A 17,183-nucleotide genomic window follows, 5' to 3' on the forward strand; every position below is an offset into this window, starting at 1 on the left:
CTTTATTTAGAAACATCAGTGCTGTTTTCTTTTCTCTGTACACTGAATATGTGAAAGAGGAGTTTTCTGAATGAAAAGCATTTATGTAAAAAAAAAAAAAGCATTGATGTAAAATTAATTTCAATTAAAACTTTTATTAATATAACATTCATTTTAACACTAAACACTTCAGTCCGATCTTCCTCTGTCTTCTTTTTTAACATCAATGTGTTGAGTCCAGACTTTCAGAATTCATCCACCTTTAAAATCCAACAGATATTTCATACAGATGAGCTGTTTACTAATCAGTGAAAGTCGACTCATCATCTCTGGAAACCTTCACTGACACATGATCAACAAGTAACAACCATCTGAATTACCAATTCAACGAGATTCAGTTCAACATGAACCCTTCCAACCTCCTGAAAACAGATTTAGTCAAACGTCGATTGGAGGCAGCTTCACTGACAGGATTCATCACATGATTCATCTGACATCAAGTTTTACTGCCAAAAGCAACCAGAAATAATGTTCAGTCTTACCTGTGAAAGGTAATTCACCTGGATCTGGATCCAGTCAATGAGCCGTCTACATATGAATGTACTGTAGACCTCATTCCTCAGTTTCTGTAACATCATCAAAACTTCCATCAGATTTTCAGGTACCCCGCCCAGTCATCCCTAATAATGAGACCATCAACCACCTGACAGGTAACTGTCCTCGGGACCAGCCAATAACAGACCAGAGTTTTAATGATCAACTGTCACGTTTAATTTCAATTACAACCAGACTGCTAAATGAGTTTATTCGCCTTTTTTCTTCTGTTTCTGGATGCTGACCTGGATTTCGTTTGACTCATTGAGACTGACGCAGGTTGTAATGTCCCTTTAAATTCCAACATTAAAATACAACCTACAACTTCTTCGTGTTTTATTTCTACAGAGAAAACAGCGCCATCGTGTGGACAGAAGAGAAAACGACTCATCCACATTTTCTGCCATAAATATTGTTCTCTTTTTTTTAATTGTCACTTTTTTTTTATTTTGAGGTAGAATTACTTTTTTGAATTTATCTTGGAATATTTTCAGTTTTAATAACTGGGATCAAACAAAGATCCATCTTCTTCTATCGTTCTACTTAAATACTGCAATAAATTTTTACTGCATCATCATCATCATCACAGACTTAACATAAAAAACACACAAACAGTGAAGTGTCAGAAGTGTCTGTCAGAGCCCTAAATGACCACATCTCATAGCACCACGTAAGAATAAAGTTGTATCAAATGTTTGGTCAAAGTTAAAAAGGCACTGACAAACAGAAAAATTGCTACATCAAACAGCTACAAAGCTCCAGGAGGTTAAATCCAGAACTGCACAAAACACACAGGAACCTCATCACTTTCACAATAAAAGCATCTGAAGAAGATGCATGAAGAGTCCGGGTCAGCTCCGTTCGCTCAGACTTCCTATTCAATCTGAGTTGGAGGGACAGAGGCGTCAGGTGAGCGCAGCATCACCGGGGATAAAGGACAGACTCGGCTGACTCACTGACACTTCCACACAAATAAACTGCAAAATGAAAGAAACAACAGTGTTATCGTCCAATCAGAAACAAGCTCTCAGCTCATCAGTCAGCAGGCTGTGATGACATCATTATCAGGTCCTTTTGCTATGACGTTGTGTTTATCAAGTTATAAAGTGAAGGTCAGGAGAAGGATGGTGAAATATGACACAGGAGAGCTGTGTTCGATTCCCATGTGACAGTTTATGCTGTTGCTTTTATCCATGACCCTTCATTGTTCCTGTAACAGTGACAACAGATCGTCTGATGCTGAGGACAGCCCACATCAACATCAACATCAACTGAAGTCTGGGCTGTGAGAGCTGATTGTTTTAGTTTAAGTAGGGAAAAAAGAAAGAACCATCAGCTGATGGAGGAGACGACACTTCCTGTAAATAGTTAATGAGGTTGTTGATTTACAGAACAGTTTTTTAAAGGTTTGTTTTATTATATATGTAATTAATTAATCAATATAAGCTATTGAAACGGTTCAGTGTTTATGGAAACTGATCGATGTGAACAGCCTTTTTGTCCCTATGTGTTCACAGTGAATCCAGCTGCTGCTCTTTTAACATCACCATGTGTCTCACCTGCAGTCGCTGCCTCCGGCACTGATGACAAATTTATCATCACAGGAAAAGCGGATGTTGGTCACATGAGCGGAGTGGCCAAAGTAACGCTTGTGTTTCGCCTGTGAACAGATCACAGGAAGTTCAGTAAGGTGATGAGGTCATCTGGTACACCAACATGATCCTCCACCCACAACGTTCACTCACAAATTTTTCAGAGCAGGGGAAGTCGAAAAGTTTGATGAGGCCGAAGTCATCTCCTGTCACCAGGTTGACGCCGGCATGTGAAACACAAGCACAGTTCACATCTGCCTTCTCTGCGTTACGGGGCCAAACACCAAGAACCTCCTCGCCCAGGATGCTACAAAACGGCATGGTGGTCAGAGTCGTAAGACCGAGTCCAAGGAAACTCTACCAACACCTCTCTCAGGCTCCTGCCACAATGACATCATCACTACAAGATAAGTTCTAAACTAAAGGCTCAAAGTTAGTCCGACCATCTCCAAGCCTGTGAACTGCCCTGGGAGCTGGTCCACAGTGGTGGATCTGTGGTGGAGAGTGGTCTCACCTGGTCCAGGTAGCCCAGGTGATCCTCTCAATGACAGGCTGCTCCGTTATGATCTTCCCAGACGGAACTTCGTGCACCTGCCGACTGTAGGTGCTGCTAGACACCTGGAAAAGAAATTAAGGTGTTAGTGAAAGGTTAACGGTCCCAGCACCTGGACCCACTTTCAGTCAGGGTTCGTGGTTAAAGCATTTTGGACCTGGATGTGTTTGCTGTCAGCGGAGAAGTCGATCTGGATGACAAAGCCAGGGATGTCCTTACAGTAACCAATCCGGTTGAGGGATGGACCAAGAGAAAGGTCATAAAAGTCCACTGCACTTTCAACTGACCCCACCGCCAAGAACCGGTTATCTGGACTGAACCTGAACCACAAGAAAACCCCAGAAACAAGTTCAGCTGACTAAGAAAGTGCCTGAGGTCCTACCGTCTGTTCTGATATCTGAGATGTTGCACCGTATGTCCTGGATGGTGACGCTGCGATCTCTCTTCTTGCCCCAGACGGTGAGGGAGTTGACCAACAGGACGATGAACTCTCCGTTCTCCATGCCGATGGAGACCATCTCCCCATTGGGGCTGTAGGAGGTGCACTTGGCTGGATGACCCAAACTCACCTTGTTCAGGAGTTTCTAAAACAGAAAACCAGAAAAATTTTGATCCAGATTAAGACTGGAGACACAAAACCGAACCCTGAGGACCACGTCTCCTCACCTTATCAGCCAAGTCCCATATTCGGATTGTCCCGTCATCACTGGCGGAGATGAAGACATCTTTGAAAGGATGAGACGCCAAACCCCAGATCCCTCCCTGAGTGTGTCCATTGATCATGGTGTTAGAGGCAGCATTCTTTTCTCCAACTTCTATGATCTCTCCATCTTTGGTTCCCACCAAGATTTTTCCCTGAATTACGGGAAACAGAGACGTAACAGATCCAGAAGCAAAGCACTCAGTAAAGTCTGCTGACCAGAATATCAATCTGGTCCAACATCTCGTACTTTCCCTCTGCAGACAGATCGGACGTTCTCCACCAGCTGCCCTGTCTCCAGCTGAAATGCTCGGCAGCGCTTCATCTCCTGGTCCCAAAGCTTCACAGCGCCACCTTCCTTAGTCCTGTCATGATTTAATAATCAGAATTACACGGCTTTGCAAAGTATTATGCAAATTGGATTTAAGTGTCAAACATTTCATTCTTTGTTTTTCAGTTAAACCCATGGATGGTATTGTGCCTTAGAGCTCTTTGAATAACTGAAATAAATCTGGGATAATTACTTTGCCAGGGGAGCCCAATTAAAGGAAAACTACTTGAGAAAGACGTTCCATGTTATTAAGCAGGCCACAGGTTTCAAGGAATATGGGAAAGAAAAAAGATCTCTCTGCTCCTGAAAAGTGTCAAATAGGAAAATGCCTTGGACAAAGAATAGGCATGACCATCATACTGTGAAGACACGATGAATCATGTTGACTTGTGGGTACTTACGGTCGTTCCTTTCCCCCTGTCACGATGAGCCCATCTCTCAGGGTGGTGTACATGGTGAAGACTGGACCACTGTGGGCCTTCGCCACCACCCGCACCAGGAAGTGCTCCCTCCACACATACACGTCTCCATTTATAGCACCAGTGAACGTCAGGTTGTTCTGGACAAGATAAACAGCGACTTACACAAATCCTGAAACTGGAAGTTTACAGATTGAATTCTGAGGTGGGTCAGAGTTCTTACAGCACCAAAGGCCACAGACAACATGGTCTGCATACGCCCATCCTCCACCGAGCCGATCACACCTTTCTTATACATGAGCGAACCTCCAACCAGAGTCCAGAACTTGATGTGTTTTATTCCCACTGATACAAACTGAGTGTCAGAGTCTGGTCTGAACTCCACCACAAAGATACGCTCAGCGTGGCCGCCTTTACTGGTCACCTTGGTGCCTGGCAGAGGTCAGAAGTTACCATGGATACCCATCTATGGTACATTTATAGCAGTGTTGTGTGCTTTAGAAATGTAAATAATACACTCTAAACCAGAGGTCTCCAACTCCGGTCCTGGAGAGCTGCTGTACTGCATGTTTTAGATCATTCTAAACATTTGCTCCAACACACCTGATTCATCCAGCTCTGCTGATGCCTGATTAAGGAACTACTCATTTGAATCAGGTGTGTTGGAGCAGGAAACATCTAAAACATGGAGGACAATAGCTCTTCAGGGCCAGAGTTAAACACCTCTGCTCTAAAATCTGCGCAGCTGATAGTCAAAGCAATGAACCTATCTGTTCAAGATCAGCGGTACCTTCCTGCCACCTCCACACAGTGATGGTGTGTTCTGGTTCCACTCCAACCGACAGTAGCAACTTTCCTGTGGCGCTGAAGTTTACATAGCCAACACCTTTTGCATGGGAGCATCGGAGGATAGACAGCGTCTGCTTTGTCATGGCGTCCCACACATGGATAGAAGGGGCAAGGCCTGCGGGAGGAGACCAGAGTCATTGGAAGCAAACAAGTAAAGAAACGAGGAACCAAAAGTTTATGGCCTTATGGATCTAAGCAACTGTTGACACAAGTACCTGCGGGCTTAAGAAAAGCACAGGATCTGAACCATAAGAACCAAGGAAGTTAAAGATTACAGAAACAAGGACCCAAGGTTCCCCAGAATCAATCAGGGACCAAGAACTAAGGTACTATTTAGGTAAAACCCTCAGCATTCTAGGTAGAGTCCAGGCTGTACTGTACTTACTGTAGTCAGTAAAGTCAGTGATTTTGTAATGCATGTGTCAACACCAGGGATTCCTGTGGGCCAACAGATACAGGGAACTGTAGTGCCAGGGACCTAATTTCCTAAGGCCAAGGAAAGGAACCAAGGAAAGGAACCAAGGAAAAGAGAAACTTGTGGATTGAACAGCTGAGGTTCCTCTCCTCCTGACACAAAACCCACAGAATCAAGAGCAAAGACAGGCTTTCAGGAAATGGAGAGTCTAGACCTTTTGGAACCAGGATACTGAACAAGACCAGAACCTGGTAATTCTAAGCAATCAAGGACCCAAGGTTGTAAGGTAATGAAGAGAACAAGAACTGAGGACAAGCAGGGGGGGGGGGGAATCACTGAATCATCTGGAACCAGAAAACTATGAAGCCAAACAGCCAAGGAGAACCACTGAACCAAAGGATGAACAAAACCAGAGCAAGACACATCTAAATATCTGGTTGTCCATGTCTCTCTGTCTTTATTCTTTATCTGATCAGGAGTTCAAGAGACTCTGATTGGGTGTGACATCACCCACAGGAGCCAATTGGAGCGTCCGATGTAGAGACGTGACTCTAAACGTCATTATCAAGGATGGAGGATGAGAATGGACGGATAAACACACAAAATTCAGGCTGGACAGAGATGACATTGCTGGTATGATGTCACTATGATGTCATTAGGTATTTTCCCTGTGTGAGATCACATGACATACATGACAACAGCTTGACCGCCATGATGTGTCTGATAGTTTTTTTGGGGGGCGGTACTCACCAGACACTTCGGCCTCTACACAACAACACAACAATAGCAGAGGTTAAACACTGAGATGTGTGATGATGATGACGACGACGACAACGACACACAGATAGGTGAGTCTTACCTGGCAGGTCAGTGATGTCACCTGGTGATGAGGTGACGATGACGATGGCGAAGCAGTGAAAAAGAAAATAGGTGTGATGGGAAAGAGCCGCAGGACGTGCACGAGAACAACATAGAAATCAAAGCTCATTGATCTTTGTGTTGATTGGACACAGACTGACTGAACTTCCTGTCACATGACTCACCGATCTGACCCGTTGCAATGACGTTCTGGTATTTTGGATGCTGGTTGACGGTCAGACACAGGATGTCATCTGTGTGCTCCAAGTAGAAGCTCTGGGTTCCTGTGAGAACAGGATGTAAAGGTGTAACATCAGCAGCGGCAGCATTTAAAGCGACACTGAGTCTGAGGTCTACCGACCGGCTGACAGGTTCTGGATCACCACGGCCGCGGCAGTGTGGAAGACGATATCGGCGCCGTCATTGAGGTAATGAAGGTTGTTGCGACAGTCGAAGCCTCTGTAGCCAAAGACGTGTTCCAGGACCAGCTCCTGAAAGACAAGCAGCTGTCAGAGAGGTCAGAGGTCAGAGGACTGACCTGCACCAGACCTGTCCAGACCTCTACCGCCTTCTTCTTCTTGGTCACATTGTTCCTCAGCAGTTTGTCTGGCAGCGGCGCCGCACGGCTCACTGGAGGCCTGAAAGAACAGAGACAACACAGTTTGTCCAAGTTTCTCAACTCAACCATAAACTGATGACATTCATTGTAGTGTTTCCATGGAGATCTGAACTACCTCTCGTCAACAGGAAGCTCTTTGTGCTGCAGGTGAGGTTTGGTTCCTGACATGTTCCTGATATTGGACGAGTAGATCTTAGTGACATAGTTCACTGCCTTCTCCCGTGCCACATCACTGTCGTAGCCTGAAAACAACCACAATGACAGGGAACCAGGACACTCAGAACTGAACCAGGTGTTCTGTCCATCACCGTGACAACGTGGCGGCTGGTACCTCCGTCCTCTTCAGGGTCGTCATCCGACTCCTCGCTGTCCATGACTTTAGTCTCTCTGTGTCCCAGTGCCTCCCTGGTCCAAATCATGAGCGCCGTGTCGGCACCGCCCACCGACAGCAGCATCGAATCATCATTGGACCAGCGCACATTGGTCACATTGGTGCTGTGACCCACATACTTCTTAAACTTGGCGAACTGGCCCTGAGGTCAAAGGTCACAGGATAAGTTCAGTGTTTGCTTCCTATTAAGTTTGTCTGTGTTGTATCTGTTGTGTGTCTGTCGTGCCTCACCCTGCAGGGGAAGCTGAACAGTTTGATGAAGCCGAAGTCGTCTCCCGTCACCAACAGTCTCTGGTCTCTGCTCAGGGACGTTGTGTTGACCAAACTGAGTGTCGGCCATATTCCCTCGCACAAAGGACCCAGGACAGACGTCCAGCTGGACCAGGTCAACTTCTCACACTGAGACATACAGAGACATAGCGACACACACTGACATGGAGAGACACAAACTGAGACACACACACTGAAGCACAGACACACTAACCTCGGCTGCACTGATGTTCTGTCTACGTCCTCGAGGAGCTTCATAAAACAGCTGCTGCTTCATCCCCGTGTTTACCTGCAACAGTTTACCTGAGGACATCATCACCCCACTGTGTGAGTAGGACACACCTGCTTGTCGTGTGTTGTTTTTAAATGTATTTATTTTAACAGTAAAAAAACACTGTCTCTATTAACAGACTGGGTTGATAATCAGTCGCTCCCTCAACAGGGTTCATCCTCTGAGGAACATGAATTTCTGAACTCAGTATTCTGTTGTTTGCTGATGACATCACCAGCCAAAGGGTGTGTGTTTTCTTAGCATCAGTACAGATGTGTGCGTTCACCTCTGGAGTCCCAGTCGATGTGGGTGATGTAGCTGCCGGCTCCTTTACAGATGCCGACTCTCTTACTGGTCAGGACGTTATAAATGTCCACAAATGAATCATGGGATGCCACAGCCAGGTATTTCCCAGTATCTGGAATGTACATTGTCACATCAGGGATCAACCAATCAGCTTCTCCCGCTGCCATGTCGGTGTGTTGAGTTCAGGTACCTTGGGAGAAGCGGATGTCAGAGATGAGCTCTCTGCGGTGGTGGAAGGTTACCATGTCCTCCAGAGTGTCAGCATTCACCACCAGGAAGCTGCCATCATTCAGACCAACCGCAAGAGCCTTACCGTCCGGAGAGAAGGCGCAGGACCGCCCACCTGACAGGAAGCACAGGGGAACAGATAACACTCAGCTAGATGAACAGGTGGATGTCACAATCAGCAGGATTGGGAGCCTGAGTGCATCTCACCTTTCTTGAGTTTCCGGACAGCGACCATCCGGTGATTGGCTGAAAGCTCCCAGATCCTCAGAGTTTTGTCATCGCTGACGGTGGCACAGACAGGAAGTAGAGGGTGAGCTGCCAGACCCCACACCTCCCCTTCCATGTGACCCTGAACACAGTACACACACTGGTTACGTCATGAACAGGTGATATTGACCTGTGTGGCAGCAGAGAGGTTAAAAGGGGCAGAGCTTTTGTAAGATGTCAGTGAGAGTAGTCTGACCTGAACCAGCAGCGTCATGGGTCCACTCTTATCGATCTCCAGGATTTCGCCATTCTTCGTTCCCAGCAGGATGTGACCATGACCTAGAGTGATGGCTCTGATGGACGGATTGTCCTCCAGCAGCAGACCTGGCCCAGGACCATACACAGATCAGACAGACCACAGCGACCAGGACTTTCTCCAAGACCAGGTGTGGAGGTGTGACAGACCTTTAGACGACGCAGACAGAGCTCCTCTCTTGATGGCATATGTCTTCAAGCATCTTTCAAACATGTCATCCCACAGCTCCACGATGCCGTCCTTCCCCCCCGTCACAAAACCCTGGACAGCAAACGCAACACAGGAAATGACAAACCAGGCAAGAATCAGAAACACTCACATACAAATGAAGCCTGAAGGACGGGAGATGATGGATGATGGTGTGATGATGTCACCTTGTCCAGGGAGCACATGGCAAACACCGGTCCATCGTGGGCCTTGATGGTCTTGATGAGGGTTGTGTCTCTCCAGATGTAAACGTCTCCATTTGTGGCTCCAGAGAAAACCAGATCCTCAGATCGTCCATAACAGGCTGACATCATCGTCTCCTGTTTCCCCAAATTACCAAATATCCCTCGTTTGAACGTCAGACCGCCACCTGAGGGCCAAGACACAAATTACTAGCTTAGTTTGGCATAAACCCTGGTGCCAGGGGTAGACAGACGAAATGTCCCCGTGTTCACCTGAATGTTGCCAGAACTTGATGTGTTTCATCCCAACAGTCACCAGCTTGTCCATCCTGAACGGATTGCTCTTAACCACAAATATCTTGTCTTTGTGTCCCCTGTAGGACAGAAACATTCAGTCTCAGTTTCAGAACCTGATCATTGTGAGCAAAAATTATCCGAAGACAAGGTTAATTAGGGGTGATGACCAACAGATCAGCTCCCAGCTCGCACTGAGGATGTCCACAGCATAACATGAAGACGGACTGTTAAACTGGTGCTGACTGAGCTCTGAAGTAATGATGATCTCTCTGACGTTTCTCATCTCACAGCCTGATGTCGAGATATGTTCGTGAGCCGGAGGACCAACCTGGACCTCTTCAGGACTCAAGAGTCCCCACCGCTCATGACAGGCCGAACCATACCTGCAAAGATGGGCTGTGGACCAGCTGCTAACTAGCTTTGTACTTGTGTGTCTGTACCTGTTCTTGGCCAATCTTTCTCCTTTCTTCCAGTCCCAAATCACAATGGAGTGAAAATCATCAATTCCCACTGAAATCAAACTCTTCCCATCAGCTGAGAAAGAGACAGAGAGACAGACAGAGACAAAGACTGTTAGATGTCTCATCAGTGATTCTCCTATAGACAAAGTGATGGCAACTGATTCCCAAGTTTATTATTGAGGGATAACAAATGGATAAAATGGATACAGGGACAACACAGGGACAACAGGACACCTAATGGTAACTGATGTGATGATTCTTCTTTGGTGTCTGTGGGGTCACCAAATGTTGCAGTGATGGCCGTACCAGTGAACTCCAGAGCGCACACTCCTCTGCTGTGATGTCCCTTCAGCAGGGAAAGACACTTCAAGGTCTGGATGTCCCAAACGTGGACAGCTGGGTCTCTGCCCACCTAAACACAGACAGCCGATCAGAAACAGTCTCAGCCAGTCACACAGTAAAACGATGCTCTCAGTTTGACTGGCGTACCTGAGCAGAGGCCACGTAGTCCTTGAGCGGGTGGACGGTGAGACTGAGGATGTCGTCGTCATGGCCGAGGTAGAACCGCTGACTGTGCTGCAGCCGGTTGTAGACAATGGCAACGGCGGCCACGTGGTACACCACCTCCCCCGCCTGACTGTAGAACAGATTGTTCCGACAGTCAAAGCCCCGATACCTACAGGAGAGAGGAAGTGGCACCGCCACAACAAAAGGTCAGAGGAAAGGTAGTTATTCTTAGTGTCTAAAGGTTCAGAAATTCTGTTGTCACCCGTGAACAAACTGCAGACGAAGACTCTCCTCTGGAGCCTTCTGCCGCTTCAGGGAACCAGTCAGCTTCTTCCTCAGCTGAGGCAGGTCCTCCTTATACACCTGCAGACAGGGACAGATGAGACAGGTGACACAGGCAAGGAAGCCATTTTCATCACAGCTTGAGACAGGTTTTGTGTTTTGGTGACCTGGCGTTCGTAGTTGGTCTGAGCTTCCTGCTCGATGTCTGAGTCGAGCTCAGGGACGTCGGAGACATCTGAGTCGGACTCTCCACTATTGGAGTCAGCATAACCTTCTGACGACACAAAGAGAAAACTTTATGAACATGGTTAACAGCGATGGTTCATTTGTTATGATGGGACAAAGAGATTTAAAAATTACAAATGTGTATTGAGGGTCAGTTGACTAATAGAAATGCAAGAAAGCAAATGACAGAAGCGATGCGGACATAACTGGGTTTGCAGAGAGATTTGGAGATAACAAATAGCAACTTAGGCTGGAGCTCGTTCATGTTAACAAATGTATCAGAATAAATGAAGTGGTCTAGGATGGTGAACCTCAGCCTAAAAACACAGCTGAGTACCTCAAGCATCCAGTTTATACCCTCAGTCATGAGGATTTTTGGGGACAGGTTTGCTCTGGACCAGTATGGGCCACTGTTAGCTGGGATAAACGCTGAAGAGAGAAAGCCTGGGCTTACCTTGGAGAAGGGGCTCTAAGACACCATTCATGACGCCTTCTGGTAGGAACCTCCACTGGAACACAGCGTGGTCAGCGCCACCGGTGCTCACAACCCACTGCAGGTCATTGGACCAGCGAACGTTGGTCACATGGGCAGAGTGGCCAATGTACTTCTTGAATTTGGCTCCTGTTTGAGGAAGAGGGTGCAGAATTTATGGAGAAACATCAAGGAGTTACAGAGCAGCTTGATCCAACACCAAGAGCATGGCTGGAGACCAGGAGCATCTTAAATCCTTTACAGTTTCTGACAAACACGACTCAGGGTGAAGAACTTTATCCAGGACCTCTGAGCTACGAAGAAGGTTCCTATGCTGATGGGCTAACTGACCTTTCTTCAGGCAGGGGAACCGAAAGAGTTTGACCAGGCCAAGTTCGTCTCCGGTCACCAGCACAGCACTACTGTAGTTGGCATCCACAGAGTTCACATTGGTGCTGTTGGAGTATTTGGGCCAGATCCCGTTCACCTCAGTGCCGATTATGCCGGTCCACGTCATCCAGTGGATCCCTTTGGCCTCCTCTTTAGAAACCAGCTTCCCTGCTGAAGGACGAAGGAAGAGGTTAAGGGGTCAGGAGACAAGCAGGTCTCAATTTAACTTTGAAGTGAAGGCCCAAGTTTACACAGGGCAGTCCCAGCCAGATCAAGTCTCAGTGTTTGAGCGTGCTGGAGTCAGTTGGTACCTGGCATCCTGTAGAAGAGTCGCTCTCCGGCGCCGTCATTGGTCTGCAGGAAGCGACTGTCAACCGACCAATCCAGGTGGGTGATGAAGGAGGTGGAGCGGCTGCACTCACCCACCTTCTTGTAGCGCTGAGCAACAGCGTAGATATCCACCAGTCCGTCGTTTGATCCCACTGCCAGGAAGGAGCCATCTGGAGAAAACTTCAATTCATGGATGACCTCCTTCCTGTCCTTGATGTGGACAACCTCCGTCATGTCCCTGAAGAAAAAGGGTTAGGGTCAGCTGACGTTGGTAACATGCCAATCTTAGTCGGAAGTCTTTGAGTTGGTCTCAGAGGTCTTCGGGGCTCCCCAGAGAACACACAGACCTTTGACCTGGATTAGCTGGTAAACTGGTTAACCAAACAATCTGATTGGTTCATGAAGTAATAACAACCTTTTACGGTGTCACATCACAGGAACAGAAAGATGGATGAACAAGGATCTTATCCTAAAACGGCGTGTAAATGAGTCACCTGACACGCAGCACGGTGAACGAGCCGTCCTTCATCCCCAGAGCGAGCTGAGAGCCGTCGCTGTTGAAGGAAACACTTCGAACCGATTCCTCCATGTTACAGCGAGCCAGCAGAGTGTGATCAGGGAGACTCCACAACCTGAGAGACAGAGAGGTGAGAGAGACAGGTGACAGTGAAGAGACAAACAGGTGAGACAGATGGGGGCCTTGGTGGATCCAGACTGACCGAACCGAGTGGTCGTCGCTCCCGGTGACGGCAACTGGCTGTTTGGGATGCAGGTCGAGGGCCCACAGCTCACCCTCACTGTGACCTTGCATCAGCAGAACCGGTTTGTCCCGGTCTCGAACCATGACCTCGAAGATCTCGCTGTCCTGGGTTCCCGCCAAAATGCGGTCAGCCTTCCAGCAGACACTGCGGATCGACAGACCTGAAACAGAAAACGTCACTGACTGCACACCATCTCTCTCTCTGATCCAGGTATTTGCAGGTCTGAGTGCCGGGGACCACGTATTGAGGTATGGACCTTTGTATCCCTGCTCTGCCTCTCTCAGGTCGATCTTGGTGATGGGTTTGAAGTCGACATCCCACAGTCGGATGCAGCCGTCTCGTCCTCCGGTGGCGAAGCCCTCCTCGCTGGCGTGCATGCTGAAGATCCCGGCCTGGCCCGCCGACCCAATGAGAGGAAGACACACATATTGTATTAAGACTTGAAACTAGATCCTAAGATTATACACTAACCAGCTGACTCTTGCTAAGCCCCGCCCCCTCACCCCGTGTGCTGCCTGTATGGTTCTGAGCAGTGTGATTCCTCGCCACACATAAACGTCTCCATTCAGAGCTCCAGAGTACGTCAGCTCATCTTTTGCTGCAGAGACACACAGGATGGTCTGCAGGTCGCCTGTCTTCCCAAAAATCCCTCGCTTTGGCGTCAGGGCGTTCCCGCAGAGGGTCCAGAACTAAAGACACACAGCTCATCAGCCATTTTACCTGGACACAGAGTCCAGCTGATGGACTTTCTGTCTCACCTTAATGTGTTTGACGCCACAGCTCACTAGCCGACTGGACTGGAAAGGATCCCAGGCCACATCAAAGATCTGTAGGAAAGCCATCATCAATACTGTACCTGACTGCTCGTGGACCTAACTGATCAATGATCTGACTGATCGTGGACCTAACTGATCAATGATTTGACTGATCGTGGACTTAACTGATCGTGGACCTAACTGATCAATGATCTGACTGATCGTGGACCTAACTGATCAATGATTTGACTGATCGTGGACTTAGCTGATCAATGATTTGACTGATCGTGGACTTAGCTGATCAATGATTTGACTGATCGTGGACCTAACTGATCAATGATTTGACTGATCGTGGACCTAACTGATCAATGATCTGACTGATCGTGGACCTAACTGATCAATGATTTGACTGATCGTGGACTTAACTGATCAATGATTTGACTGATCGTGGACCTAACTGATCAATGATTTGACTGATCGTGGACCTAACTGATCAATGATTTGACTGATTGTGGACTTAACTGATCGTGGACCTAACTGATCAATAATCTGACTGATCGTGGACCTAACTGATCAATGATCTGACTGATCGTGGACCTAACTGATCAATGATTTGACTGATTGTGGACTTAACTGATCGTGGACCTAACTGATCAATGATCTGACTGATCGTGGACCTAACTGATCAATGATTTGACTGATTGTGGACTTAACTGATCGTGGACCTAACTGATCAATGATCTGACTGATCGTGGACCTAACTGATCAATGATCTGACTGATCGTGAACCTAACTGATCAATGATTTGACTGATTGTGGACTTAACTGATCGTGGACCTAACTGATCAATGATCTGACTGATCGTGGACCTAACTGATCAATGATTTGACTGATCATGGACCTAACTGATCAATGATCTGACTGATCGTGGACCTAACTGATCAATGACCTGATTGATCATGGCCCTGACTGGTTGTGAACTATCTCACTGTTGTTGTTGTGAAGATGAGGAGTCGTACTCTGTCTGAGTGTCCGGTTGCCATGGCGAGGACACGTCCCCTTCTCCAGTCCCAAACACACACTGTGTTCTTGGCATCCAGGCCGACTGACGTCAGCCGCTACAACACATGTCAAAGTGTCAAGTGACCAACATGATGCTCAACCACACTCAACCACAACAATAACACACACACACACACACCTGTCCATCAGAGTCGAAGGCGAGACAGGCCACTCCGTGTGTGTGGACGTCCCTCAGGATGGACACGGTCTGCATGGCATAGGTGTCCCAGATACAGATGTAGGGGTCCTTCCCCACCTGACCTGTAGCCACCTGGATCTTATCTGGATGTATAGCCAGACTGGGGGCGGAGTCAGATCAGTGTTTGTCTTATATGGTATAGAGTTTATATTTACGGTATAAGCAGCATAAACAACAGCTCACCTGATGATGTCATCATTATGCCCCAGGTAGAACTTCTGGGTGTGCTCTCTGGTGTTGTAGACCACACCCACCCCTGCCACAAAGTAGACCACCTCCTTCCCGGCGGTGTAGTACAGGTTGTTCCGGCACTGGTGACCTCTGTACCCGTGGATCCACTCCAGCCTCAGCTGGCATCGCGGTGCCGTCTTATCTGACATGTTCCCTCACAACCAGGTTGGCCTCAAACATTCACCAATAAGAACTGATGTTTTGGTTTCACCCCGGAGGTCACACCAGGCCGGGTCAGGATTGATCAGGTCTGTCCGGTCCGGAGCACCAGTTCTGCCAGACCATCCGTGTCCATCCAGCTAACCCAGACGGCTCCTGCTGGCCGTCGATGCCGTCACTTCATCAGAGCTCCATTCAACTACACTTCCCATAATTCCTAAATAAACAACAGAATCCTGCAGCTTCAGTCAGCCTTTGTCGATCAGCCGTCACTCAGAAACTATCGCTATGCAACATCACGGTGTTTCTTCAAACTGAGCTTTAGTCACGGCTGGAATTTTGTTGGTTATCCAGCTGCAGCAAAACCACAACATGTGAACTCTGAACCACAACAGACAGACTTCATCTGGAGGAGCAACTGGTCTACAAGGACCAACAGGGAGCAACAGGGACCAACAGGGACCAACAGGGACCAACTGAGACCAACAGGGACCAACAGGGACCAACAGGGACTAACAGGGACCAACAGAGACCAACTGAGACCAACAGGGACCAACAGAGACCAACAGGGATCAACAGAGACCAACTGAGACCAACTGAGACCAACAGGGACCAACAGGGACCAACAGGGACCAACAGAGACCAACTGAGACCAACTGAGACCAACAGGGACCAACAGGGACCAACAGAGACCAACAGGGATCAACAGAGATCAACAGGGACCAACAGGGATCAACAGAGACCAACTGAGACCAACAGGGACCAACAGGGACCAACAGGGACCAACTGAGACCAACTGAGACCAACTGAGACCAACAGGGACCAACAGGGACCAACAGAGACCAACAGGGATCAACAGAGATCAACAGGGACCAACAGGGATCAACAGAGACCAACAGGGACCAACAGGGAGCAACAGGGACCAACAAAGATCAACAGGGACCAACAGGGACCAACAGGGACCAACAGAGACCAACAGAGACCAACAGGGAGCAACAGGGAGCAACAGGGACCAACAAAGATCAACAGGGACCAACAGGGAGCAACAGGGACCAACAGGGAGCAACAGGGACCAACAAAGATCAACAGGGACCAACAAAGACCAACAGAGACCAACAGGGACCAACAGAGACCAACAGAGACCAACAGGGATCAACAGAGATCAACAGGAACCAACAAAGACCAACAGAGACCAACAGGGACCAACAGGGACCAACAAAGACCAACAGAGACCAACAGGGATCAACAGGGACCAACAAAGACCAACAGAGACCAACAGGGATCAACAGAGACCAACAGGGACCAACAGGGACCAACAGGGACCAACAAAGACCAACAGAGACCAACAGGGATCAACAAAGACCAACAGAGACCAACAGGGATCAACAGGAACCAACAAAGACCAACAGGGACCAACAAAGATCAACAAGGACCAACGGGATCTACAAGGGCTAAGAGGACCTAGCAAGAACCGACAGAGACCTAAAGGGACCAACACAGATCTTTCCTGAACTCGACACAGAACACTTCATGTTCAGGCCACATGTCTTTGCAGCTCCTGTCAAAATACTGGACTGAGTTTTGAGCCGGGTCAGGGGGGCTCTGTGATCCGTGTTCCTCTGACCCGGTCCGGACCCGCTCAGTGACCGACCGTCGATGCAGTCTGGATTTGGATCCTGAGAAAATCCCTCCGCCGTCTGTCGCCGATTCCAGCTGGAACCGGAACCAGGACCGGCCGGACCGACAGAGACCTGGAGCAGCTCCG

At 48.1% G+C, this 17,183-nt stretch overlaps 1 protein-coding gene across 3 annotated transcripts; it reads right to left on the reverse strand.

Annotated features, from left to right (window-relative positions):
* Positions 1-155: 155 nt before the first annotated feature.
* Positions 156-16,623, reverse strand: LOC115051735 (echinoderm microtubule-associated protein-like 6). Of its 3 annotated transcripts, XM_029515546.1 has the most exons (44): positions 15,212-16,623; positions 14,969-15,128; positions 14,787-14,885; positions 13,771-13,839; positions 13,516-13,701; positions 13,269-13,404; positions 12,971-13,172; positions 12,746-12,883; positions 12,348-12,489; positions 12,233-12,275; positions 11,883-12,092; positions 11,514-11,681; positions 11,002-11,108; positions 10,815-10,915; positions 10,535-10,721; positions 10,352-10,457; positions 10,025-10,118; positions 9,561-9,661; positions 9,273-9,475; positions 9,048-9,159; positions 8,839-8,966; positions 8,583-8,724; positions 8,338-8,490; positions 8,128-8,259; positions 7,785-7,873; positions 7,532-7,699; positions 7,241-7,442; positions 7,025-7,151; positions 6,850-6,928; positions 6,652-6,781; positions 6,476-6,574; positions 6,292-6,312; positions 6,183-6,197; positions 4,959-5,132; positions 4,392-4,600; positions 4,151-4,308; positions 3,669-3,783; positions 3,385-3,573; positions 3,130-3,302; positions 2,876-3,038; positions 2,680-2,783; positions 2,319-2,472; positions 2,133-2,233; positions 156-1,550 (listed from the first exon to the last, which is right to left on the reverse strand). In XM_029515546.1, the coding sequence occupies exons 1-44, from the start codon at positions 15,406-15,408 to the stop codon at positions 1,526-1,528; spliced, it is 5,811 nt and encodes a 1,936-aa protein (XP_029371406.1). In that variant the 5' UTR covers positions 15,409-16,623; the 3' UTR covers positions 156-1,525. The 3 variants fall into 3 exon arrangements, with proteins under 3 accessions (XP_029371406.1, XP_029371232.1, XP_029371316.1); XM_029515372.1 differs by having other exon boundaries at positions 12,233-12,489; positions 15,212-16,622; XM_029515456.1 differs by lacking the exons at positions 6,183-6,197; positions 6,292-6,312 and having other exon boundaries at positions 12,233-12,489; positions 15,212-16,622.
* Positions 16,624-17,183: the final 560 nt, after the last annotated feature.

The sequence above is a fragment of the Echeneis naucrates genome, chromosome 1 (genome assembly GCF_900963305.1).
Source record: "Echeneis naucrates chromosome 1, fEcheNa1.1, whole genome shotgun sequence".
Lineage (NCBI taxonomy): Eukaryota > Metazoa > Chordata > Actinopteri > Carangiformes > Echeneidae > Echeneis > Echeneis naucrates.

Excerpts from the sequence above, each read along its gene's own strand:
- LOC115051735 (XM_029515372.1), bottom strand. The coding sequence starts at position 15,408 with ATGTCAGATAAGACGGCACCGCGATGCCAGCTGAGGCTGGAGTGGATC. Across the intron at positions 12,884-12,970 it reads AGCGACGACCACTCGGTTCG|GTTGTGGAGTCTCCCTGATC; the intron begins GTCAGTCTGGAT and ends TCTGTCTCTCAG. Across the intron at positions 10,458-10,534 it reads ACTACGTGGCCTCTGCTCAG|GTGGGCAGAGACCCAGCTGT; the intron begins GTACGCCAGTCA and ends GTCTGTGTTTAG.